This window comes from Dermochelys coriacea, chromosome 1 (assembly GCF_009764565.3).
Source record: "Dermochelys coriacea isolate rDerCor1 chromosome 1, rDerCor1.pri.v4, whole genome shotgun sequence".
In the NCBI taxonomy this organism is placed as follows: domain Eukaryota; kingdom Metazoa; phylum Chordata; order Testudines; family Dermochelyidae; genus Dermochelys; species Dermochelys coriacea.
The window spans coordinates 291,532,903-291,560,022 of NC_050068.2; the positions used below are offsets into that span (position 1 = coordinate 291,532,903).

A 27,120-nucleotide genomic window follows, 5' to 3' on the forward strand; every position below is an offset into this window, starting at 1 on the left:
TTAGAGCATAAGCTTTCGTGAGCTACAGCAAGTGAGCTATAGCTCACGAAAGCTTATGCTCTAATAAATTTGTTAGTCTCTAAGGTGCCACAAGTATTCCTTTTCTTTTTGCGAATACAGACTAACACGGCTGCTACTCTGGAACCATGTGACGACGTTTCCCAAACATTTTTTTAAAATTTCTAGTTCATGGGAAATTTTTGTAAAATTGGTTGGTTTTGTTCCAAATCAGAATGCAAATTTTACCACATTGAAATTTCCCATGAACCAGAAAACCCAAGTTTCAGCCAGCTCTACACCCAATACCAGCGTTTTTCCTATTTTACAAAATGGTGATACAATTAATTCAGGGTTCATCCAGCACACAGAACATCAATTATGAATTAGTGGCAGCCAACTTTATAAAGGGCACCCTGACTTTCATATGCAGACAGACTGTAGGGAAATGGCAGCCATCTTGCTGACTTTAGACCTGCTTCCCTTTTCAACCCAAGTGGCTAGTCAAATTCTGGGGCCCTGGGAACGTGCCAGTTGGGAGTAGAAATGGATGGAGTCTGGTATTCTCTCTTATGTAATCTTGTTTATTTACAAGAATGTACAAAGTCGTGCTTCTCCAAATGCAGGAGAAACCAAGAACAAAAGGAAAAATGTTAGCTTAGAGCCCCAGGCCTGTTCAGCCAACAAACTCAAAAGTTCTCTCTCTTTTTCCTGGTCACACTGTACTCAAGCTGTGCTTGGCTTTTTTTTTTTTTTTGTTATTCACTCTTGCCCTGCCCCTCTATCTGAGCTGTCTGTTCCCAGTTTTTGTGTGTTCTCTCACCTGCCTCCCCTCCCATACTTGGTCACAATACCCAGTGGAACCCTCTGCCCACCTGGTGCTAGTTTCTGGGCAGATTCTATTAGGACTTGTTTTAGGTATGATCCCTCTTAAGTATTTTCTTCAACTGTCTTCAGTGAAGGGCATGTTCACACATCAAGGTGAATATGGTTTTAGTTCAATTCATAACAGGTTTTCACCCAGCTCATAACAGACCCATTGACAGTAAAAAGAAGACAGTGACCATTTTGAAGAAGGTAAAATTCAGGAGTTGGCAGTCTTTCACCACGTTTTCATGAGACAGGTAAAAAAAACACCTCCCAAAATTGCTAGAATCATGATCAAATAGTGAGAGTAGGCAATACTGAATTAGATTAAACTAACCCAATTTTGACCTTGAAAACCTATACAGGAAAAAGAACGAGATCAGTTTCATAATCAGGACTTAATACTTTTGGGACAGGACGTCTCTTCTCCCCTCTCCCCCATAAGCCTCCCCCCCAAATGTGCAAATAAGTTTACTGATGCTAGATCATCCCTTGACTTTATAAGTATCATTTCCAGAGTTTCCTCTTGAAATATTTCCTTATTTGCACTTTTTAGGCATTTTGGGTCTTAAAGCTTTTTAAAGAGGTCTCCTGAATTTCCCTTCCCTACTCCTCCTGAGAAAGAACTAAGTATAGAAAAAAAATGCTGCTTTTGACCTCACTATTCAGAAAAAGTGGCAGAAACATACAAGATGATACTAGACAGAAAGGAGATAATCTGCAGTGGAATCAGTTCCTGGAAATAACAGTCTGAGAAAAAAAAATGTCAGTGTGCCTGGAAGACGCTGCACTTCCCATAATACACATTATGGGACACAATTATTCTAGTAACCATTACTGTTTCATCTAAAGGGAAGCTGCAGCAGAATCTCCACTAATTAAGGCTGTGTGTATATTTAAAACGCTACAGTGGCACAGCTGTGGCCCTATAGCACTGTATTTCCAGTAGAGACAGGAAAGTGTCAGTACCATTGTATAAGACACTGGTGAGACCTCATCTGGAATAGTGTGTGCAATTCTGGTCTCCCTTGCTTAAGAAAGATGAATTCAAACTGGAACAGGTACAGAGAAGGGCTACTAGGATGATCTGAGGAATGGAAAACCTACCTTATGAGAGAAGGCAAAGAGCTTGCCTTGTTAAGCCTAACCAAAAGAAGGCTGAAGAGAGGGATGATTGCTGTCTCTAAATACATCAGAGGAATAAATGTAAGGGAGAGAGAGGAGTTAGTTAAGTTAAGCACCAATGTGGACCCAAGAACAAATGGATATAAATTGGCCATCAACAAGTTTAGGCTTGAAATTAGGTGAAGATTTTTAACCATCAGAGGAGTGAAGTTCTGGAACAGTCTTCCAAGGGGAGCAGTGGGAGCAAAAACCTAACTGGTTTTGACTGAGTTTGATAATTTTTTGGAAGGGATGGTATGATGGGACTGCCTACAATGGCATATGGACAACTGGCGAATGCCAGTAGCAAAAATCCCCAATGTCTAGACACAGGCCATTAAAAGGTTAGGCTCTGAGTTACTACAGATAATGCTTTCCCAGGTATCTGCCTGGTGGGTGTTGCCCTCATGCTCAGGATCTAGCTGACTGCCATATTTGAGGTTGGGAAGGATTTTTCCCTTGGGTCAGATTGGTAGAGACCCTGGGGGGTTTTCACTTTCCTCCGCAGCATGGGGCACGGGTCACTTGTAGGTTTAAACTAGCGTAAGTGGTGAATTCTCTGTAACTTGAAGTCTTTAAAATCACAATTTGAGGACTTCAGTCACTCAGCCAGAGGATAGGGGTCTATTACAGGAAAGGTGGATGAAGTTCTGTAGCCTGCAACGTGCAGAAGGTCGGACTAGATGATCACGATGATCCCTTCTGACCTTAAAGTCTATGAGCACTTCAGTGTGGATATTCACTACAGCAATAGGAGGGGTTCTCCCATTGCTATAGGTAATCCACCCCCCTGAAAGGCATTAGCTAGGTCAAGAAGAATTATTCTCTTGATCTAGTGCTGTCTACACTGGGGATTAGGTCGGCTTAGCTAAGTCTCTCAGGGGTGTGGATTTTTCACACTCCTGAGAGATGTAGCTATAGCAATGTAACTTTTCAGTGTACACCAGACCTAAGACTGAATAAGGAAGGGAGCAAACCTCTGTGGCTTAATTTAAATGTCCCTGTGTATTAGATCTGGATATAGGATAAGCAGGGCTCTCTAGGACCAGGGCTTCTAACATTAAAGGCCTGAGTTCTTATCTTTTGTTGTGGATGGATTCTTCTCTCCTGTTGCTTCAACAGATGAATGTTCAGCTAGTATTGACTTGATTTCTAGGTGTATTTATTTTTATAGCTTCTCACATGGCACCTCCACATTAGTACACTTCAGGTGGACTGCCTTTGGGGCCTGGAGACTTGCCCAGGGACAGCTGCTTGATGTCTCTTGTTATGAAAGAGCAATATAAAGCCTAAGCAAACAAGGAAAGACTTCTAGGACATGACATTCTCAGCTGAAAAAAGTTCTGTTGTTTTTACAAAGCCCATTTGTTCAAGTTCAAACACAGGCTGTCTTCATATGATCCTGAACAGTACTGATCATCATCTCATTATACCAAACAAATCTGCAACATACCATAAGTTATGGACACAACTGAATGTTTCCAAGCCATATATATTGTTTAAAGCTCCTCAAGAATTTTTTATCTTTTACTTCTCTTGATTTGTTTCTTTTTGTTCTCTAGGACTGTCCTAATTTTCTCTTGACAAAGAAACGAGGCTCAGGGGCCCAAACACTTCAAGTAATATGCTCTTGTAACTTTGGGCACAAAATGCTATAACTGGGTATCTCTATAGCATTTAAACTGAAAGATCCATCTTCCTGTGTTCTTCCTACTAAAACCACACACTTTAGTTATATGCAAAAAGAACAGGAGTACTCCTGGCACCTTAGAGACTAACAAATTTATTAGAGCATAAGCTTTTGTGGGCTACAGCCCACTTCATCGGATGCATAGAATGGAACATATAGTAAGGGGTGTGTGTGTGTGTGTGTGTGTGTGTGTGTACACACACACACACACACACACACACACACACACACAGAAATTGGAAGTTGCCATACAAACTGTGAGAGGCTAATTAGTTAAGATGAGCTATTATCAGCAGGAGAAAAAAAACTTTTGTAATAATCAAGATGGCCCATTTACACAGTTGACAAGAAGGTGTGAGGATACTTTACTTAGGGAAATAGATTCAATATGTGTAATGGCCCGCCACTCCCAGTTTCTATTCAAACCCAAGTTAATGGTATCTAGTTTGCATATTAATTCAAGCTCAGCAGTTTCTCGTTGGAGTCTGTTTTTGAAGCATTTCTGTTGCAAAATTGCCACCCTTAAATCTTTTACTGTCAATGAGTTACGCGCAAGGCCCAATGACTGAAGGTGCAGCAAATACTGCAAGATGTCCTGAATAGAAGCCAGCATCAACTGAATTCCATGGGCCAACAACCATACTAAAAACTGCTTCAATTTCACTGAATAGGCCATTCAGGTAGAGGGCTTTCTACTGTTGAGTAGGACTTGTTGAACAGCCACCAAACACCGCTCTTCCTTCTTATTCAGCCATCATGCAGCCATGCCGTGAGATGCAGTGAGCTGAGCATGGGATGCAAGGTGTGACCAGGAGTCTGAGAAGGTTGGGATGAAGAGGAAAGGGTATGGGTATGGGACAGCACAAGGAAGTCAGAAAACCTGCAAACTTAGACTTAGCTGTCCAAATGACAATGTTGTACTTGGACAGCAATGCCTTCTGGTTGTCAAACCACATCTGCAAGGAGGAGGAGGTGTGAATCTTCCTTCCCATCAGGTCCATTAATTTAGCGTCCTTATTCTTGGGAGTGCATGTAAATCTGCTCTGCCAAGCTCTATTGTTCACTGTGGTTATGACCAAGGAATTGGGGCTGGATGGGAGTAAAAACCCACAAATCCCTGCACTGGAACGAGGTAGCGATTTTCCATGTGCTTTGCTATAGGTGGTACCAAAGCCAGCATACTCCAGAGAATCTTAGCAGGGTCTAGGAGTGCACTGTTAATAGGGAGGACATCTCTCCCAGGGCAGACAGCTGCAGGATATCCAACAATGTATGCATGTTCTCCTCCAGGAACTCTGCTTGAATACTCAAGAAAGCAGCCAGGCACCGCAAAAGCTTCTGGTGCTTCTTGAAATCCTCTGGTACTGAAGGAGAGGAAGAGCCAGGCACTATAGAATTGTCTTGGGATGAAAATGAAGCTGACGGCAGGTGTGCTGAAAAAGTTACTGGTACTGAGGAGGTCCCTTGTGCCGAGCCTGGCTTCAGCCCCACTTCCACTGACTGTGTAAGGTTAACATTGAGGTATGGTGCCAACAGACCAACAGGTTCAGTGGCCCACTCAGCCAACGGAGCTATAAATGATGCAGGACTGGCAAAGTCCTGGACCAAGGGAGAGGTTGGAACACGAAGGGAGAGGAGTTCATTGCTGCCTAATACACCGTTGGTGCAGAAACAGCCAGTGCTGCATTATCCTTGTTGGTACCAGACTCAATGGAAGCCCCAAGATCGAAACTGGAATCAATGGTCTCTGACCTCACTGCCCGGAATCAGGGAATTATTGATGGGACCTACTCCATTCTGCGTGCCGGCATTCACACAGTGAATCAGCACTGATACATGCTTCTTCTGGAGGAGGCAGATGAATCACCATGCAACCTGGAGTGGCTTTTTCCTTGGCGCACTCGAGAGGAATGACTCCTCTGTGTGTCTTTGGAGAGGCACCAGTTCCAGAGCATGAAATGGCAGCACTCTCAGAGCCCGAGGGCAACCTCTGATCTGACAAGTACCTCAGTGTCGAAGCAGGCCAAACAGCCTATTCAAGCAGGTGCTGCTTAGACAAAGATTACTCACCACCTGAATTGGCTTGGTGAACAATCTGCAAATCCAACATTGCTCCTTGATGTGGGCTTCCCCAAGCATGGTAAGCACCACGTGTGTGTGGATCATTGTTGGGGATTGGCTCCCATATGACGACAGTGTTTAAACTCTGCTGAGGGCATCATCAGGGAAATACTTAAACTAACACTAACGGTGTAAATTAACTAAATACAACTAGAAAAGTCATTAAGAAATAGAAGAACTGTGAGATGAAAACCACACAGAGCTCCAACTCCAGCCACTGGTGGTAAGAAAGAACTGAGGGGTGGGGGTTGAGGCAACAGTGCCTCATATATCCAAGGGAGGAACTATGGCACGAAACACAAGTGCTGTTCCTTTATGAGTACTGTTAGGCAAAATTATTTGGCTCTGATGAGCTGGGCGCCCACACAGCTAAGTGGAATACACAGTTACATGTACATGAAGAACCACCATGGCCATACAACATTTCTGCAAATAATCCAACAATATTCTTTTGTCAATTCTAGGTTGAACTGTTTTTTCCTTCCTGCCTGACTACACAATACACTTTTGAGCAAAGAATGGGGCTTCTTCCTCACCTCCTGAATTTAAAGCAGTTCAGTTCCTGAGGTCACCCTCAGATAGTACATTCCCCACTACATTCGTAGTAAGAATTTTCCCTGTGAAAATTGCCATGAAACATCTATTAATGTGCTAAAGCAGATGTTACTAGACTGCTGAATCTTCCCTTAAAATTCTACCTCTTAGACACTTGCCTTTCAATGGTAACTGAAATTTAACATGATATATATTACCTTTTTGAACATTCTGGTGGAATCCTCACTTATCTGCATGAAGCGCATGATAACGTTGTTCAGATAGATATCACTCAAAGTTGCATGGTCTTTGCTTTCTCTTCTCACTTGGTTTAGGAGTAAGTACCAACAATTCACTGGAGATAATAGATTCTGGTCTTTCCTAAAAAGTATATATATGTTACATAATTAACATATCAGAAACATCTCTCTGCCACACCCATCCTCCATCAGATATACATAAACATGAACCCAACAATTTAAGTTTAATTTAAAATTAAACAACAACTGATCTCTGTAAAGAAAGAATGCACATGTATCTGCCAGGATAAATGCTGGAAGTCAAGTTCTGCTCCCTTTATCCATGCAAGTAGTTCCACAGAAGTCAACAGGGTTACTCTTGTGAATAAAGTAAACTGGATTTGGATCTAAATCTGTTTCTGAACAGTCAGTCAATCCATTCTTGGAATATATTTGGTTAGTCAAGCTTTACATTGTATTTTAAGGCACGTTTTACAGGCCCCATGAGGCACAAATAGAAAAAACTAAATAATTCATATAATTACAACCTATCTGCAAGTAACAAAAACTTGACACAAAGTTTGCAGTTGCTCACAGATGGACAATATATAACATTCAGAATCTATATAGGTCATTGCAAAAGAGTTGTACTAATTATTTCTCTTAGCACTGAAAATCTTGCCTAGTAAGCATAGTCGAAATACTTTACAAGAAAGAAATCATAGGTGTGCTTGTCTATCAAAATACTGTTCACTGTAATGAATTTAATTGTGATAGTTTTAAAAATGTCCGTAACAGTATATAATGTCTCCTAACTCTGATCTGCATTCATAAATTCCATTTGATCACTAATATTCATGTAACATTGTCAATTGCAGTTGCATAATATGAGGGCCACTGATATGACAGGGCTGTTTTTCAATAGTTCAGCATCTCTGTGTTTCCATTACAGACTCTTTCCACCCCAGTCTGAGTACTTAAATCACATATATATACATGAAGCTTTTTATTAAAAATGCCAAAATAAATTACTTACTTAATGACCTAAAAACCACATTCTTGAGATTTCAGGCCCCCCCCCCCACATCCTTAACATCTAATATAAAATATTAGTTAAAAAAAAATTCTTGCAAACAGACCTTATGGTGGACTCTGATATTTCAGTTTCAGTGTTACCTGCCAAACCTGAGCAGTAGCAATTTTCTGTAACTTCTCCCTCTGTGCACCAGGAGCATATTAAAACATTGTAGAATATATTTCATAGATTTTAAGGCCAGTAGGGACCATTAGACCACCTAGTTGACACAAAAATTGTGGGACAACTCACTGATTCAGAGCAATCTGGATGTTTTGGTAAACTGTGCGCAAGCAAACAATGCATGTTTTAATATTGCTAAATGTAAATGAATACATCCAGGAACAAAGAAAGAATGTAGGCCATTCTTATAAGATGGGGGACTCTATCCTGGGAAGCACTGACTTTGAAAAAGATTTTGTGAGCCTGGTGGACAATCAGCTGAATATGAGCTCTCAGTGTGACAAACAGGATCATGGAGTGCATAAAGCAGGGAATCTCAAGTAGGAGTAGAAAGGTTATTTTATCTATTTGGCACTGGTGCGACAGCGGCTGGAAGATTGTGTCCAGTTCTGGTGCCCACAATTCAAGAAAGATGTTAATAAATTGGAGAGGGTTCAGAGAAAAGCCATGAGAATGATTAAAGGATTAGAAAACCTGCCTTACAGTGACAGACTCAAAGCCCAATGTATTTAGTTTAACAAAGAAATGGTTCAGCACAACTTGATCACTATCGATAAGTATCTACATGGGGAAGAAATATTTAATAATGTGCTCTTCAAACTAGCAGAGAAAGGTATAACATGATCCAGTGTCTGGAAGTTGAAGCTAGACAAATTCAGATTAGAAATAAGGCATACATTTTAAACCACTGGAACAATTTACCAAGGATCGTAGTAGATTCTCCATCACCAACAAAAGATGGTTACCTACCTTTCGTACCTGTTGTTCTTCGAGATGTGTTGCTCATGTCCATTCCAACAGGTGTGTGCACGTGCTGCATGCATGATCATCTTAAGTTTTTTACCCTAGTGGTACCCGTTGGGTCAGCTGTGAAGCCCCCTGGAGTGGCACCTTTATGGCAGTGTATATACGTCCCTGCAGACCCATCACCTGTCAGATCCCTCTTGCCGGAATACTCCAGAGGGGAGGTGGGCGGGATTTGGAATGGACATGAGCAACACATCTCAAAGAACAGTTATGAAAGGTCGGTAACCATCTTTTCTTCTTCGAGTGATTGCTCATGTTCATTCCAATAGGTGACTCCCTGTCTGTTTATATAGAACATTGCTGTGGTGTTGTCCATCAGTAATGAGATACATTTGCCCTGAAGATGGGCCGGAAACGTCTGGCAAGCCAGGCGAACCGCTTTCAGCTCCCTGATGTTGATATGCAGCCACAGTTCTGGTTGTGACCACATGCCTTGAGTTTGATGCTGCCCAGTTGCGTTCCCCAGCCCGTCTCTGATGCGTCCGTGACAAGTGACAGCGAAGGCTGAGGTTTGGCAAAGGCGCACAGATCACCTGAGGTTGTAGCCACCAGCTGAGGGATTCAAGAAACTTGGGCGGAAGGGTAACCAGTCTGTCCAGAGAGTCCCGGCTGGGTCTGTATATCCTCGCCAACCAAGCCTGGAGAGGGCAAAGGCGCATCCTGGCAACCTGCACTACATATGTGCAGGTCGCCATATGCCCCAGAGGCTTCACGCAGTTTCTGGCCGTGATAGTTGGGAATCAGTGGAGGCTGATGATGATGCCCTTGATGCTTTGGAACTGGGACACCTTTTGACCGAAGAGATCCAGCTTCTTAGGATCTTTATTCTTACGGGCAGGCCTCAGCTGCCCCCGCTGCTCTTTGTGGTTTGGTGCTTTCACTACCAAGGTCCTGGGTTGGGGCGGGTGAAGAGGTGCTCAGACCCCTTCTGAGGGGCAAAGTAACGCCTCTCTACTCCCCTGGCCGTTGGTGGTATAGGGGCTGGGGTTTGCCAGAGCACCTTCATGGCGTTCTCAATGGTTTTTCTAAGTGGCAGTGCCACCTTGGAGGAACCCTCTGGGGCAAGTATGTCCATCATGGGGTCTGAGTCTTCCACCACCTCCTCTGTCATCATGTTGAGGTTCTAGGTCATCCTCCTAAGGGGGTCCTGGTGTGCTCTCATGTCCATCGCTGGAAGGACGTGGTAGTGCCCGCCACTGCCTTTCCCAGCAAGGAAGAAGATGAGGTTTGAGGTGGGACAGCGTCTTCCTGGTAACTTGCTCAGGGACATCCATCATCGCTGCTACTGGTGGTACAGGAAGTGCCGGTGTAGGTGTCTCTGACCATGCGCTTAATGCAGGAGGTCCAGTGTCTGAACCCTGTGGTGGGTCCTTGGGAGCCCTGGACTGATCGGGGCAACGGATGTCGCAAAAGGAGGGGCACGGGCAATGGAGACCACCGATGCTGCTCTAGAACCATGCCCTGGGCTTTGGCGGTAGGCCCAAAGTGTCCAAAAGGACCATTGTACTGGTCCCTGCCACTGGGGAGGCCAGGACACCTTTGGTACCGAGTGTTCCTCCACCCTATGGTGCCGAGACCAGTGCCAGGATCTCAAATAGTATCGGCTGCATCAGGACACGTACAACTCTGCCTCTGACTCCGATGAATATTCCAAGCCTGACCAGGGAGGGGTGGATCCTGACAGTGCCAGGAAGTGTACTGTGGCAATGGGGAATGACACCGCATCATGGGGGGCTTGCTCCGGTGCCAGATAGGAGATGCTGCCATTGGTGCCGCCATCGGTGCCACCGACAGCGCTGCAGACGGTGTCAGAAGTGGTGCAGCAGCCGGGCTTATGCCACCTACACCTGAGCCAGTGCACGGGAATAGGAGGCCGGGGACTTTGCTGTCATGGCAATAAAATCTTTGCACAGCCTCAAAAGTGTCTGGTGTGGAGGGGAGGTCTAGGTCCTCCTCTAACACTTCCTGGACCAGAGAGTCCACCAACACCAGACTTGATGGACCTCCCCTTGAGGCTGGAGTCGACAGTGCCAGGACCGACAGACCAGCCTTCTGGTGTCTCAACGTGGGACACACCCTGCTGAAGTCCTGTCAGCTCTTCTTGTGGAGGAGCGGCCCCGTTCCGCCTTCTTCTTTTTATGTGGCACCAGGGATTGTGATCAGTGCCGCACTGATGAGCCAGCCTTCCACGCAGGGAAACTGTGCTGATGTTCCTTTTGCGAGTCCTTCCTTGGTGTCAAGGTGTCCCGCACCGAGGCTGGTGCGCTGTGCCCTGAGGTTGCTGGTGCCGGCTCTTGAGCTGGTTGTGGCCGGAGAGCGGACTCCATCAAGAGGAGCTTGAGGTGATCGTCTCTCTCCCTCTTAGTGCTGGGCTTGAAGCCTCTGTAGATGGTGCACTTATCTTACAAATGACCCTCTTCCAGGCACTTCAGACAAGTGGCGTGCAGATCCCCTCTGGGCACAGGCTTACCACACCTATCGCACGGCTTGAACCCCGGGGCTGCGGCATGCCCCGGCAACGAGGAAAAATATGGGGAGAGAACCCCCCAAATTAAACATACTAATAAACTAACTAACTGACTGACTAAGATAGTGAAGGATAACAACTAGGAAGCACTTGCTAAAGCAAGAGACCAGTTGCTCCAATGACCGTCACTGGTGGTAAGAAGGAATTGAGCAGGCAGAGGGTCGACAGGGACCTAAATACACCGCCATAAAGATGCCACTCCAGTGGGCTCCACAGCTGACCCAACGGGTACCGCTAGGGTAAAAAATTTCCGACTATTTTGCATGTGCACACACCTATTGGAATGGACATGAGCAATCACTCAAAGAAGAGTTGTTAAATCAAGAGGATTTTTTTTTTTAAAGCTATGCTCTATGAATTATTTCGGGACAGTTCTATGGCCTGCGTTATACAGAAGGTCAGGTTAGATGATCACAATGGTCCCTTCTGGCCTTGGAATCTAAAGGCGCATAGCCTTAAAGACTAGAAGGGACCTCCTGCACATTGCAGACCATAGAACCTCGCCCACCCACTCTTGTAATAGACCCATAACCTCTGGCTGAGTTACTGAAGTCCTCAAATCATGGTTTAAAGATTTAAAGTTACAGAGAATCCACCATTTACACTAATATAAACCTGCAAGTGACCTGTGCCTCATGCTGCATAGGAAGGTGAATCTCCCCACCCCCAGGGTCTCTTCCAATCTGAACTGTAGGGAAAATTCCTTCCCAACCCCAAATATGGCGATCAGTTAGACCTTGAGCATATGGGCAAGACCCACAAGCCAGATACCTGGGAAAGAATTCTCTGTAGTAACTCAGAGCCCTCTCCATCTAGTGTTTGAGTCTCTTGCCATCGGGGATATTTGCTATTATGAATCTACTCTAACCTCCTGTAAAACACAGGCTATAGAATTTCATCGAATGATTTCTGAACCGAGTGCAACAATTTTTGTTTGAATAAAGCATATCTTCCAGAAAGGCATCCAGTCTTTATCTGAAGACATCAAGAAATGGAAAATCCACCACTTTCCTTGGTAGTCACTGTCAAAGTGCATATAGTGTTAATCTATGAATGGTTTATGTGTAACTGTGTTCTATTCCATAGGGGATGGTTACCACAGCTCCTTCATGAACTAAAAACAGAGGAGGGTGACTAAGGAAAGTCATTGAGACTAAACAACTCTAGAGAAGTACCACGCTCACCCCGGAGTGGTTTTCATATACTGCTTCAAGCTGGCTTTTCCAGAGACAAGACGACAAAGAAAAGACTTTTGGTATAAAAGGAAGAACTTGAACTGACACTGCCTTCTTTCTGATCCAGCAAATGGACAGGACCTTCTGTCCAAGGGAAGCTCCAACCCTTGCCAATGAGTTGGAAAAACTTTGAGCTAAAAGGACCCCATAAGACTGGTGAGTGACTCCTGGCATACTTTGTGTGTTTAAATCTGTTTTTTTTTTAAATAGGTTTTCTCTGTAATGCTTTTACCTTAAGAATAAAGGTGCTTGCTTAGAAAGCTGTGGGGTAAGTTGTAATTGGTGACATTATACTGTTGTTCATAGCCCTCCGGGAGAAAGCAAAGCACAGGCATTTGGCCATTAGACAAACTGGCTTGCTGGGGATATCACAGTGGAAGCTCAAGAAGGCGTACTGAGCTTCTTGGCTTGATGCAGAAATTGCTACCACACTGAAATCTTATGGCCTGTATTATGATGGAGCTCCTACTAGATTATCATTGTGGTCCCTAGCTTTAAAATATATGCATGAAATTCTGTCTCCATTGACATTCAATGGAAGTGTTGCCATTTACTTCAGTGGAACCAGGATTTTATCTTATGAATCTAGAATATTCAGGCTATCCCATTTCTAGTTGCAAAGAAAACTTTCCTGACATGAACCAAATGTAACTGATAAAGTGTTGTGTATGTGAGTCTGAAAACAGTTCTGAGTGTGATGAACTGCCCCATTCATCTCAATGGAGCGTTAACTAGGAAACCATCTAGAGAACAATTTATATGTCAGGCTGCTGTCAAGGGTTGCTGGGGGAGGGAAGGAGGAGTTCAAGTTACCCCATAACTTTTAATTTTGGTGCTTCCCAAGAGTAGAAGGAAAAGAAGTTACATGCAAAAGCCTCAACTGGCACTACCCAGTTGTAAAACCTCCAGCTTTGTCCTTGACAAATTTATATAACAAAAGTTGTTTTTGTCACTACAAAAGTATGTGGCATATTGAAGATATGGGGACAATATAAAGTAAATTCTATTTATTACAATATTAACACCAGGATTCCTGTACTAATTATATTATTCATTTTCATATTTATTCACTAAAAAACACCACTTAGTTTGCTTGAAGCTACCACAATATTTTCAGTGTGATGCAGAAGTTGGTATTGCAAAAATCAGAGGCCCTCCCATGCAGGATTTAGGTCTGAGTTGCCAAAGAGTACACAGAATCCTCATGTATAGTTGACAATGTAGGTGAACTACATTAAATTCACTTACAAAGATCTTCAGCCAGATAGTTTAAAAATATCCTGCTAATTCATATATTTTAAATTCAGAAGTGACCACTATAATCATCTAGTTTGTCCTTCTGCAGAACACAGACCACAGAACCTCACCCTGTAATTCCTTTGTCAAGATCATAATTTCTCGTTGAGCCTACAGCATGTCTTTTAGGAAGACATCCAATCCTGATTTAAAGATTAAAATGCCAATCCCCAAGAATGCAAAAATCATGATCCCAAAAAGATGTAGCACTGCTTTACAAGTAATGATATTTTTTAAAAGATTCTTTTTATTTGCCTTTTGGTGTTTGAACATTTAGATTCAAGTTTTCCTCTGCAACCATGAGTGCTAGAAACAGAGGCCTGGTCTACATTTAAAACTTTTACTGGCATAGTTATATTGGTTCCAGTGTCAAGAACAATCATACCTATAGCAGACATTTCTGTACTGGTAAAAGCCCTAGTGTAGTAGTGTTGCCACTAGGGTTGCAACTGTCTAATCCCACAAACCCAAACACCCTTGCCATGCCCCCGCTCACTCCATCCCTCCTCCCTCCCCCGCCTTCACTCACTTTCACCGGGCTGGGGCAGGGAATTGGTGTGTGGGAGGCGGTGCAGGTTCTGGGCTAAGCCTGGGGCAGAGGATTGGGGTGCAGGACGCGGTGCGGGATCTGGGAGGGAGTTTGGGTGAGAGGGGGGCTCATGGCTGGAGGTTGGGAGGTGATGCAGGCTCTGTGAGGGAGTCTGGGTGTGGGAGGGAGGGGGTGAGGAGACGGGCCGGGGGTTAGGGTGCAGGAGAGGTTGGGGTGTGGGAGGGGGTGCGGAATCTGGGAAGCAGTTTGGTTGCAGGAAGGGGGGAGAGGTGCGGGCTCCGGCCAGGCAGTACTTACCTCAGGCGGCTCCTGGAAGTGACTGGCATGTCAGGCTCCTAAGCTCAGGGGCGGTCAGGCGGCTGTGCACGCTGTCTTTACCTGCAGCCCCCCCCACAGCTCCCACTGGCCACGGTTCCTGGCCAAAGGGAGCTGTGGAGTCGGTGCTCGGGGCGGGGTCAGTGCACAAAGACCTCCTAGCCACCTCTCCATTTAAGAGCTAGAGGGACGTGCAGGCTGCTTCTGGGGGCTGCACAGAGCCAGGGCAGGTAGGGAGCCTGCCTTAGTCCTGCTGCGCCACGCCCACCAATTGGACTTCTAGCGGCCTATTAAAATCTCCTGGATTGGTTTCAGTAGCCAGTAGGAGATCAATGCCGATTCTGGGAGACCCCCAGTCAATCCTGGAAGGTTGGCAACCCTAGTTGCCACCCAGACAGACTGATTTTTGGCTTCTATGTCTGGGTGCCATTTAGTGTTTCCCAATGCCCATTTTCGACCGGAAAGTCTGGCAGCTGAATCAAAAGTCCAGTTACTGTGGGGCAGGGAGAGGCGCTAGCTCATTAACCTGTCCCAGCCCGTGCTCAGCTGGGGCTGCCTTCTATCTGCAGGCAGGCTTCTTGAGATGATCCACCAAGCAACAGGGGAGAAAAAAAAAAGTGAACAACGGGGTGGGGCCTTGGGGAAAGAGGCAGAGAAGAGGGCGGGGCCTTGAGGTGAAGAGGCAGATCAGCGGGTGTGGCCTCAGGGGTCCAGTTACCAGCAACCCTATAGTGTAGATACAGTTATATTGGGGTGAAAAGTCTTTTTGCAGGCATAGCTTATTTTGTTTGGGGAAACTGGACAAAGCTTTACTGCAAAAGAACCCTTTAGCTGGTATACACGGCTTCTACACTAGGAGACTTTGCCTGTATACCTATACCAACAAACCCTTTCTAGAGTAGACAGGGCCTGGCATTTTTTTCTTTTCCTTGCTGCAATTCATAAATAATCACATGATTCAAGGGATATAATTGCAAGCACTGCAACAACGAATTAGAGAATCTACCACATCCCTTGATAAGTAGTTTCAGGCGTTGTCCCTCACTGTTAAGAATTTGCTCCTTATTTTCAGTGTGAATTGATCTAGAATCAGCTTTCAGCCATTGGCTGTTATGCATTGTCTATGATCATTCACCAGTATTTTGATTAATTGCAATATGGTTTGAATGAGCTAATTTGGTTTTATATATACATGTAATAAACAAAAATCAATATATTAACATCCGATGAAGTGAGCTTATGCTCTAATAAATTTGTTAGTCTCTAAGGTGCCACAAGTACTCCTTTTCTTTTTGCGAATACAGACTAACACGGCTGCTACTCTGAAATCAACCAGCTCTGTAAGTTGGGCAAATACATAGAAGAGAATATTTCAACAATTTTTATGAAATATTTTGCAAAACGTACCAAATAAATTTGACAAATAGTATCTGACCAGCTCTGTGGTGAACAAAAGTTACTATAGTCTATGCACATTCATATACAACCATTTGCCATGTATGAAATATGACTCTTCCTTGTTTCTAAGGATAGCAGCAAAGCCCATATGTAAAAATACATACAATAACAAGTTTCCCTCCTCCTCTCCATTTTTTTAACCTCTTCCTAGCTCCTCTGGGAAGGCTGATCAGCCTTTATTATGAGACTGTCAAATTCTGAAAACTCCATTGCAACAATCAGCACAGTTTTGCATATCCAATGCTGTGCATCTCTTCTAGCTGCGTATTACATTTTGTTTTCCCACCAAGTTCTTTTCAGACGATAGTATTCGTGCAATTTAAATTTCAAGAGACTGTATCAGTCTGCCACGAACAGTCACTAATTTAACAGTACCACAAGTTAGTGGCACCAAATGCAAGAGAGATGACTGATTACACAGTATTTGGACTTTGACAAAATAAATAACCTAAACCACTTCTAACACTGGAAAGTGAATTGAGTTTGAGTATGAGAACTTCTCTTACTTGTACTGTTGATGGTCCTTTGTACTTCTTGTTTTTGCCATGAACCTTTCTGCTAATTTTTCTAGATTGCGGGAATATTCTGTCTCTATTTCTGCTTTCTTGCGGAAAAAATCCTGCAGGTCCTGAAGAAGCTGCACCCTGATTTCAGTTTGCTGCTCCAGACATTTCTGCTGCTCTATCAGTTGAGCTCGAATCTCTAAAGGAAACACGCATAACTGAAGTCAGTGAAAATAGGAAAGAAAAAAAATAGCACAAAAATAATATTTGCAGCACATTCTGAATAAAGCACATAAGTGTGAGGAAAAAATACAATCTAAGTTATATATATATAGAAGTTATATGGCGCAAGTAACCTAGCAATAAAATCCACACAGTTATCTTCTACTTTCAACAGAAGAGTGGTCACCAACAGTCACCACACAACTCTTGAGTTTTCACATGCTTCTTATTCTTAATATAGGTGGAAATTACTGTATCACAAGTATACCGATCGCTGGCAAGTGCTGCATTTGTAGCTATGACAGTAGAACAAACAGGTATTTCTGACAGTCAAAATGCATCACAGATGAGCATAGGGTCCTTGAGACTCCGGTACACTTAAACAAAATAAAAAAACAAACACACACACACACACACAGCCCCCTATAATATTTATCCAGAATGGTAAGAGAAAAGATCAGCTTTGCTTTCAAATTTGTGGCCACCATTAGCACTTGAAAATAGCATCTGGTAATGTTTATTTAGTGTTTATATTTTTGTAGTGTAAAAATACATCATTCTCAAGTTATAGGAATACCTATACTAAAGATATCCTTCTGTTTCTTTTAAAAGACATTAACTTAATAGGAAAATATCCAGAGCAGAAATTATGATTTCATTCATAACATTTATGTTCTTTTTTGTCACTGTCCCATTCAAATCTAGGCTAAAAAAATTATCACAACATAGTGCATAGTTACTAAGAGTAAACATTTTGTAATCTTATAGAAATATGTTAACAATACTGAAAACTACAAATGTAACAATATGATCAGCCTGAGTCAACATCTATTGAAGTCAAAAAAGCAAGACTCTCTTGGATGTTAAAAGGAGCTCAACTGGTTCCTAATTATGTGACCATTTAATAGGTAAACTGACTTTAGAAAATCTTAAATGTATTATAGACCCATGTACAGTATGCTCAACATTTGTAATAGAGGAGCATTACAAAACCAATATTGTACCTATGCTACTGGGTGCTAAACACTACTACTATTAAAACAACAATAATGTCACAAAGTCTTATTGTATATATTATTTGCATCCATATTGGTCTTAGAAGACAGGTGAAGGGAAAGATGTAATCTGAAATACCACCTGAATTGGAATTTAAAAATGTATGCTAAAGTGACTAGTGTTAGCACAGAATATCATTAAGCCAGTAGTTGTTCAAGGAGGGAGATATCCCAAAGCTCTCTCCCAAATCTCCTTTGAGCCACCAGCTATCGTGTTAATCATTAATGAGAGCATCCATTTCTACAGTCCAGGAGGTGAACCAAAAAATCATGTATTTGGTTTTCATTTCACTTCAACTCAAGTCACTGGAAAAGAACTATGCCTCCAGCAAGGATGAGCCACTGTAAGACAACATTATCAATGGCATACATATGCATAGAGGAGAAAACACATTGGAGTTGGAAGTTAACAACAGAAATAGAAAAGAGAAACCCAAGAATAGATGCTTGATGTGTCCACTATTTTTAATGCCTTTTGATTCTAATGGAAATGTTCTGAACACAATTCCTTAAGTAACTCGCAAACCGTAGTATGAATTTACCACTAAGCCCAAAAGTTTAGTTTTTGGAGCAGTAATTTTGACTGACTAAATCCATTCCTAGACAGGCCTGTGTAAATAGTCACTCTAAGCGAGATATCACTAGTAACTTTAAGCTGGATTGGTTTTTCAAATAACTACATCCTAACTATACTGAACATCAGTGGATCTTGTCACTACACTTTCCCCTCTTTGAGCAGGTCTTCTCCACAGCAACATGGAAGAGAAAAATATTTAAGAAATAAGAAAATGTGAGTGGAAAATCTACAAAAATGACTAGGATCATTGGGAGTAGGTGTAATATCTAAAAATACTTTAAACTAACCTTTTAAAACTGACTAAATTTCTAGCTGACAGTATTTTCTTAAAGCTTTTAAATACTTTAAAACAGAGAATGATATTTGAAAGATGGACACAGCTCAAGGTTGCACAGATACAGTAAGATGCAGTGATTATTAAAGCTGATTGCTTATCTAGAAAGTCACAGATTCCATTGCTTTATGCCCCACAATTTCCTACTTCTCAGCACCTCTCCTGGGAGGAAGAATCTGCTTTTGTGGGCAGCTCCAGTGGGGGGGGGGGGGGGAGGGAGGGTAGGAGGCGGGAGCCTCTCAGCTGCCAGGTGAAGATGTTGCTATATTCTTACCACCTGCAGGGGATCTAAGGAGGGCTCCACTACTGTAGACTAGTCCCTTGCAGGAGGATCAAGATCTGTTCCACCAGACTTTAAAGTAGCAATTCTCTTTCTAGCTTTATCCTTCTCTTCGGCTCTTGATCCTTTCTTTGCCTCATTCCCCACCCCCCACCTCCCAACACAATATATGCAGTGACATTTTGGTGGGTGGGAGAAGGGGAAAGAAGAGAAAGTTGTGACTTTCATTTTTTGTCATAACAAGGCTGTGATTTAAAAACTTTTTTTTTTTTTTTTTTTTATAACAGACAACCAGCCTTAGTAATTGTTTATCAGAGGTAAATACCCAAGGACTACTAATAACTATGGGCTTTGCACTAATCAGTATTATGGAAAACTCCACAAAGACACCAGGATCCTCTTCAACCACTCAGCATAAATCAACTCCCTAGTTCCACAAAGAGCTGTAAGAAGTATTACTATGCTTTATTTAATCTAAAAGCTCGACATGCAAGATTATGAAAGGGTGCAAAGCTCTCTAATACATACATGACAGGTACAGTATAGCCAAAGAACGGCCCTCCCCCACAAGGACACTAATTCTGACATGGAAGAGCCACCTGTATGAGTTAGGGTGGAATTCAGTCTCCCCATCCATTCAATCAATGACTTTTCTGCTAAAGGATAGTTGCTATCCTACTCTGCTGTATAGCATGTGGATATTAGAATCCGAGTCAATGCTGTTACTCCTGAAGCAGCTAGGGGGGTTAATCACTGAATTAAACTAGGCAGCACTTTGACCCAGTGGCTTGAGGAATTAAACCCAGTCGCAATTTATGGTATTCAGCTCTCCTGCATAAGATGATACAGCACTACAACTAAGTTAACATGCAACTCCATTTTTATATTCTAGTATATATCCTGGTCTTATATGATGTTTACTGAAAACATTAGGGAATTGTACAGACAAAGTTAATTATAATATACACAGGTGAACTGAAGTATTAAATAATGTACTGGAAAGAATAAGCAGAAGTATACTGGAATACGTGTTGATTAATTACACACACCCAGTTCAAAGCGAATGGCAGCCACCAATTTTTCCCTTTCTTCTGCTGCAGTTACATTATAATCAGACCTACGTCCCAGCAGTTTTAACCTGATCCCTACTGCATTACATTAAAATGGGCCTTAGCATGATTTTACCTTCCAAAGATTTCCTCCCTCCTCAAGCATTATTGTTGAATTGGATCATGGATTTTTCCTAGTCTCAGAAAATGCTACATGAGAAGACACGAAAAAGCACAATTGCAACTGAATTTTCACAACACTAATTTCTCACTTTCCATGCAGAAAAAATTCAAAGCATTTACCGCCTCAGTTATAAGAAGTTCTTTATATTGATTTCTTTCAAAAGTTCCCCCAACACACAAATTATCTATTAATTTAGAAAGAGAGGTAGCATCTCAGATAATCAAGAGGCTCTTAAAGTCAAAAACTAATATTTTAAAAACTTTATGCCAAAATTAAGTGACAGCCAGCTCAAATAAAAGAGCACAGGCATAATGGCAGTGTAGCAAGTAGGAAGCCACTTTCTGCACTAGTTTGTCATTTCTAAATTATCTTAAGGTGCAGTCGCATATAGAGCACACTGCAGTCTTCCTGTGTCAAGGCAACAAAGACCTGGAGAAGTGTCTGTTGGGGGGAGCGAATCCCAACTTTGGGCAATGGCTGTTCCTTGTAGTTCCAGAAGCAGCTGGGCTTACAAGACAACTCCCAGGCTGCTAAACAGAATAACAATCAGTAAATACTGTGATAAAGGGCACAGATATAAGGTGAAATGCTGGCCCCATTGACATCTCTCAGCCATTTCTTTTGGTGGTTGTCTGTGCCCTGTGAGCGGCTACAACAAATGCCAAGTCATGTTACTACATAACATTGCAGTAGTACGTAGCATTCTACAGTAACTGTGTCATACCAAGAATAGACCCCTACTCAAAATGTTTACAATCTAAAAGTATGAGTAGGTACAATGGACTGCTATACAATACAGAATGATTGAAATAGCTATGTATCAGCAAGGAATCAGATCTGTCATCCCAGCTTTCACATACACTGGCATTTCAGGCCTAATCAGATACCCCCCAGAAGTCAATGGAAAACTCCCATTAACCTCAATGGGCGTTGAATTGGGCCTGCTAGGCATATGCAATACTAGTTAAATTTAAAAAAAACCAACAACACATAATTCTATCATAACTACTCCCCTTTTTAGTAAATCTAACTTTTCTATTTGCCCAAAAATTCTTACATTCTTTGTTGTTTGTTAATTTAGTGCTCATGAGAAATGCCCAAATGGCAACAATCCAGACTCTTTCCCCCCTTTTTTGGCAAAGCAGCTACAGCAGTGGCAGGCCCACATGCAGTCTCAATCCTGTCTGAAAGAGTTACATATTTAAGTAATGATTAAAATACATAAATGCATTATTAATACATTTACACAGTTACTGGATAACAACACTGACAGGGTTAGTGCCCAATCCTGCTAACAATCCCCCCGCCACACACACAAGTAGCCGATTAGAACTAGAGAATATAGATGGGTATTCACCGTTTTTGCAGATCTGCTTGTCTCAGCATAACAAATGTCTCAGTGACAATGCTAAGAGCTTATATTCCAGGAGTGTTACATACAGCTCCAACCCAGCTACCATCCCTCCCCAACTTTTCTTGAATTGATGGCCTTCTTATTGATTTATACACCAGATCCTGTTTACCTAGAATAAGAGCCATTTAATTATTTCAGCTTAGATATTATCTGGTAATTAACACACATTCCTATTTAAAAGAGATGGCAGAAAATTAATTACCTTGCAATTCTGCTTCTCTGAAGATATGGTCTTGCAAGATTCTCATTTCTGGGTCCTAGTTGCTTAGCGCAAGACTGGCTAAAGTTCGAGTTGGCTAAGACCACTGGGTTACTCGGTGCCAGCATTGCCTGCATCAGTACAGATCCAACCTCCACTCCACCATAAGCCCAGCCGGCAGCTTCATCAATTAAGAGCCCTACATAATCACTAGCTAGGCCAAGCATTAGCTTCTCATCACTTGGAGCCTTCCTGCTTCAAAGTGGTACTTAGCATCAGCTCACTGGATGATGTAGGGAAATATCTGAGAAAGGGCCAGAAGCTACTCAGTGCACCTTGGATGAAGCCCCTAACACATGGCAGCATATCAGTGCCTCCGAGTCCTCCCCTCCTACATTCATGTCTTCAGAGAGGAAGGTGATGATTCTGGGTACCAGTATTACATTTGACATTCTGGTCCAGTCACTCTTGGTTCTCTAAGTGGCTGCTATGAAGCCCACATCACTGACCTCGAGGCACTGAACTGCTTTTCTTTCTGAGACCATTGCCTCTCATACAATCAAAGCATCTGAATGGCAACTCTGGACAACTGTATTTATAGTTGGCAGGCGGGTGCTGTGCCACAACTGGAAGGGGCCTGGCTCATGTTCTACTCCAAGCTACCACTATCTTCCTGGCCAAAAAACCTTAAGAACTTGTGAGTTCCAACAGACTCATTGTTGAAGAAAGATCCAGGAATGAGAATCATGCAGCTATGATACTTTTAGAAAAAACACATATAAACAGTTCACTAGCACATTCCCCAGTGAGAACTTTCTACAACAGACTAGTAAAAATTGTAATCATGCGAGTCTGTAAATCATGTAATCAAGGAGTCTATAGCCAGATCCTGCAAACCTTTATGTGATTAATTTTACTCACAAGAGTAGTCAGTGGCAGGTCTACTCACCTGCTTAAAGTTAATCATATGCCTAAGTGTTTGTAGGATAGCTCCTTAACTGATGTAGCTTCCCCCTTCATTTGCTTCTTCATCCACTTCGGCCTTAACTACACTACCATGGAAAGTTGACCTAAGTTATGCCACTCCAGCTACGTGAATAATGTAACTAGAGTCATCATCGCTTAGATCGACTTATGCTGTATATACAGTGCTATGTCAACGGTAGACACTCTCCCAATGACTTACTTTACTCTTCTCATTCCGGTGAACTACTGGAGTCAACTGGAGAGCACTCTGCTGTCGATTTAGCGGGTCTTCACCAGATCCGCTAATTTGCCCCCGCTGCACCAATCACAGCAGTGTCGATCTTCAGTAAGTGTAGACATGGCCTCACTCACAACATAGCCATTATACCAAGTTAATTTGGATTCACTTATTTGCCAAAGTGAAACTTCCCCATCATACATGCCATCTCTGAATTTGCCCCATATGCAATTTTTGAACCAGGCTAAATTTGCTTTCTAATTAATTCTCTTGGGATTTTATTTGGCAGAAACGGTATATTCTCCCTCTTCAAAAGAAAATGGTTCTTTGACAACCTATTCAATGGTACATTGGCTGGGGTGCAAGATTTATTTCAGTCCATCTGAAAGACTTGTGTAGAAAGCCAAAAGTCAAGGACACTGAAGCGTCTGTTGAAATCTCTGCCTCTACTTACTTAACACTACAATAAATTCATTCAAGAAATTAAAAATGGGGAGTCCCTATACACACATTAGTAGAAATTTTAGTTTATAAGGGACTATAATGATGACAGTGAGCACTTCTGGGTCCTTTTAATAACCATCATGTAACATCCAGGTCAAAAAGAGAATAAATCACTATTTCTTATGAAACTAAAACTAGTTCTACACAACCAAAATATATTTTCTTTAGTTTTAATTAAACCAGCCATAAACTGGATTAGCAATAATGCATCCTCTTAACCAGGGGTCTGCACAATCATGGGATCCAGACAGACAGAGCCAAAAAGGTGTAGAGGACTCCATTTGAATGCCCCTCACCCTTTTGTTCCCCATGCAATGCTAAGCTATGCTAAGAAGAGCCAAAAATATACTATATGTAGCTGCAGGAACTTTGTTGTTGTTGCTGGATAAAAAACCTGGTATTCACATCCACAGCTGACGGTCACCTGGCTGCCTACAGTCAGAGCCCTCTGAATGGATGGCATTTTTCTTGCTTGCAACTTGGTTGGATGGTTCTGCCACAACATTGGTGCCAAGCGGCCATAGGTTAGGCAGGCAAGCTGCCTGCCTAACATTTTGAGCTCCGTCTATTCTGCAGAAGCTGCTCATTTGTGCCAGCAATTAAGCACTGGCACTACATCTTTTCTTAAACTTAGCAGCAGCAGACTTCGTCCTTTGGTCCCTGCCTGGCAGCACACAGTTCTACCCGAGAGGGAGGGAGGGAGTACTTTCTATTGCTCGGTAGCAACCTTCTCCAGCTTACCCAAAAGTGCCATTGGTCAAAACAGTAAGCAGCAATGTCCAGGACTCCTTGTCCAGAAAGGACTGTTGGACAGGTGTCCTTAGGCAGGGAATAGGCTGAGGGACTCAACCCTGCAACTCCCCCTACCAAAAAAACATAAAACAAAACAAAAACAAAAGATAAGAAAAGCCAAAGGAGACCAATGTGATGGCACAAGGAGCTTTTTAGCTAGCTAAAAACCAAAAGGGACACATGCAGGAAATGGAAGGAGGGACATGTCACTAAGGTAACATACATGGGAATAGAGTGAGCATGTAGGAACAAAATCAGGAAAGCCAAGGCAAGGAATGAGTTACAGCTGGAAAGAAATGTTAGAGACAACAAGAAGGGGTTTTACAAATATGTCAGACAAAAAAGAAACTTCAGGAATGGTGTGGGTCTGCTGCTCAAAGGAGAAGGTGAGCTGGTAATGAAAAATAAAGGTGGAGCTGCTCAATGCCAATTTTGCTTCAGTCTTCTCACAAAAAAACCAACATGCGACCACATGACTAGTGAAGTTATCATACACAGTAAGGGGAAAGGGATGCAGATCAGGATAAGTAAAGAACACGTCAGAGACTTTCTGATTAATTTGAATGAATTCAAGTAAGCAGGGCCTGAAGCTATTCACCCCAGAGTGCTGAAGGAATTAGCTGAAGAAATCTTGGAGCCACTGGCAATAATATTTGTAAACTCACAGATAACAAGAGAAGTCCTGGAAGACTGGAGAAGGGCTAATGTAGTGCCCACCTTGAAAAAGGAGCCAGAGAACTATAGACCAGTTAGCCTGACCTCAATACCTGGGAAGCTACTATAGCAATATATAAAAGATTCAAATTTGCCAATACCTGGAGGATGAAGGAGTGTTCACTAGCAGCCAGCATGGATTTACTAAGTGCAAATCATGACAAACCAGCTTGGTAACTGACAAGGTAACTGGTTTAGTAGATGGGGGAATTTGGTGGACATAATATACCTGGACTTTAGCCAGGTTTCTCACACAGTCCCACAGGAGATTCTTATAAGTAAGATGGATAAACGCAGGCTCGGTAGAACTACCATTAAGTGGATACATAATTAGTTAAACAACCACAAACAAAGAGTAACTATTATGGAATGATGTCAGATTGGGGAACTCCACTTGTGACGTCCTTCCAGGGATCTCTTCTGTGTCTGGTATTATTTTACATTTTTATTAATGATCTGGATGCAGGAATAGGGAGCATATTGATCAAATTTGCAGATGACACAAAACTCTGTGTGTCTGTGTGTGTGTGTGTGTGTGTGTGTGTGTGTGTGTGTGTGTGTGTGTGTGTGTGTGTGTGTGTGTGTGTGTGTCTGTCTGTCTACTTTGGAGGATAGAACTAAATTCACAAGGACCTTGATAACTTGGAGAACTGGGCTATAGATAACAAAATGACATTCAAAGAAGAGAAATGCAAGGTGCTACACTTACGGAAGGGAAACCAAATGCACAAATACAGAATGCAGGATAACTGGCTTGGCAGCAGCACAGCTGAGAAGGATCTGGGAGTGTTGGTGGATCACAATCTCAATACGGGTCAACAATGTGATGCTGTTGCCCAAAGAAAAAGAAAAAGAAAATGCAAATGCAATTTTGACTTGCATTAACAGAGGCATAGCATGCAAGTCACAGGAAGTGATAATACCGCTCTATTCGGTGATGGTTAGGCCTGAACTTGGGTACTGTATCCAATTCTGATCACTGCTATCTGGAAAGGATGTAGAGAAACTGGAAAGGATCCAGAGGCAAGCAACAAGGATGATCAAAGGGATGCAATGCAAGCCATATGAGCAAAGGCTGGAGGAACTGGGTATGTTTAGTTTGGAAAAGAAATTGAGAGGGGACACGATAGCAGTCTTCAAATACCTGAAAGACTGCCATAAAGAAGATGGAGAAAAATTGTTCTCTCTTGCCACAGAGGGCAGGGCAGGACAGGACAAGAGGCAATGGGCTCAACCTACAGCATGGCAGATTTAGATTAAATCTCAGGAAAAACTTCATAACTGTAAGAGCAATAGGACAATGGAAAAAATTGGTAGGAAAGTCATGGAACCTCCTTCACTGGAGGTTTTCAAAAAGAGGCTGAGTAGCCATCTGCCTTGGAGGTTTTAGACACAACAAATCCTGCCTTTTGGCAGGGAGTTAGACTAAATCAGTGCCTCTCAACCTTTCCAGACTCTGTACCCCTTTCAGGAGTCTGATTTGTCTTTGGTACCCCCATTTCACTGCACTTTAAAACAACCTGCTTACAAAACCAGACACAAAAATACACAAGTGTCACAGTACACTATTACTGAAAAATGGCTTACTTTCTCATTTTTACCATATAATTATAAAATAAATCATTTTGAATATAAATATTGTGAGTACATTTCAGTGTATAGTATATAGAGCAATATAAACAAGTCACTGTCTGTATGAAATTTGCATTTGTACTGACTTCACTAGTGCTTTTTATGTAGCCTGTTGTAAAACTAGGCAAATATCTAGATATGTTGATGTACCCCCTGGAAGACCTCTGCATACTCCTGGGGTACGCGTATCCCTGATTGAGAACCACTGGACTAGATGACCATTGTGATCCCTTCTAACCCTATGGTTCTATGATTCTATGAAAAACAAAGCCAAGAAACTATCAGAAATGTTGACACTCGAGAAGAAAAAAAATACATAAAAGAAAGGAGTGAAGGAGATGTGGATCTGGTGTGCACCTATGTCTGCCAGCTAGAAATACTGTTTTGTATTAGGTGTCT

General features: G+C 42.5%; 1 protein-coding gene across 6 annotated transcripts in view; it reads right to left on the reverse strand.

Moving 5' to 3' along the window:
- Positions 1-27,120, reverse strand: part of SRGAP1 (SLIT-ROBO Rho GTPase activating protein 1) — a 240,664-nt gene that overhangs the window by 100,312 nt on the left and 113,232 nt on the right. For 5 of the 6 annotated variants that reach the window (XR_006274821.1, XM_038404044.2, XM_038404033.2 and 2 more), the window contains exons 2-3: positions 16,565-16,760; positions 6,592-6,754 (exon numbers count right to left, since the gene is read on the reverse strand). Coding sequence is in view for 5 of the 6 variants with exons in the window: in XM_038404044.2 (XP_038259972.1) it covers positions 6,592-6,754; positions 16,565-16,760 (359 nt within the window). In the remaining variant the exon portion in view is untranslated. Of the gene's footprint in view, positions 1-6,591; positions 6,755-16,564; positions 16,761-21,319; positions 21,447-27,120 lie in introns of all 6 variants that reach the window. The other variant, XM_043494010.1, reaches the window with a different exon arrangement.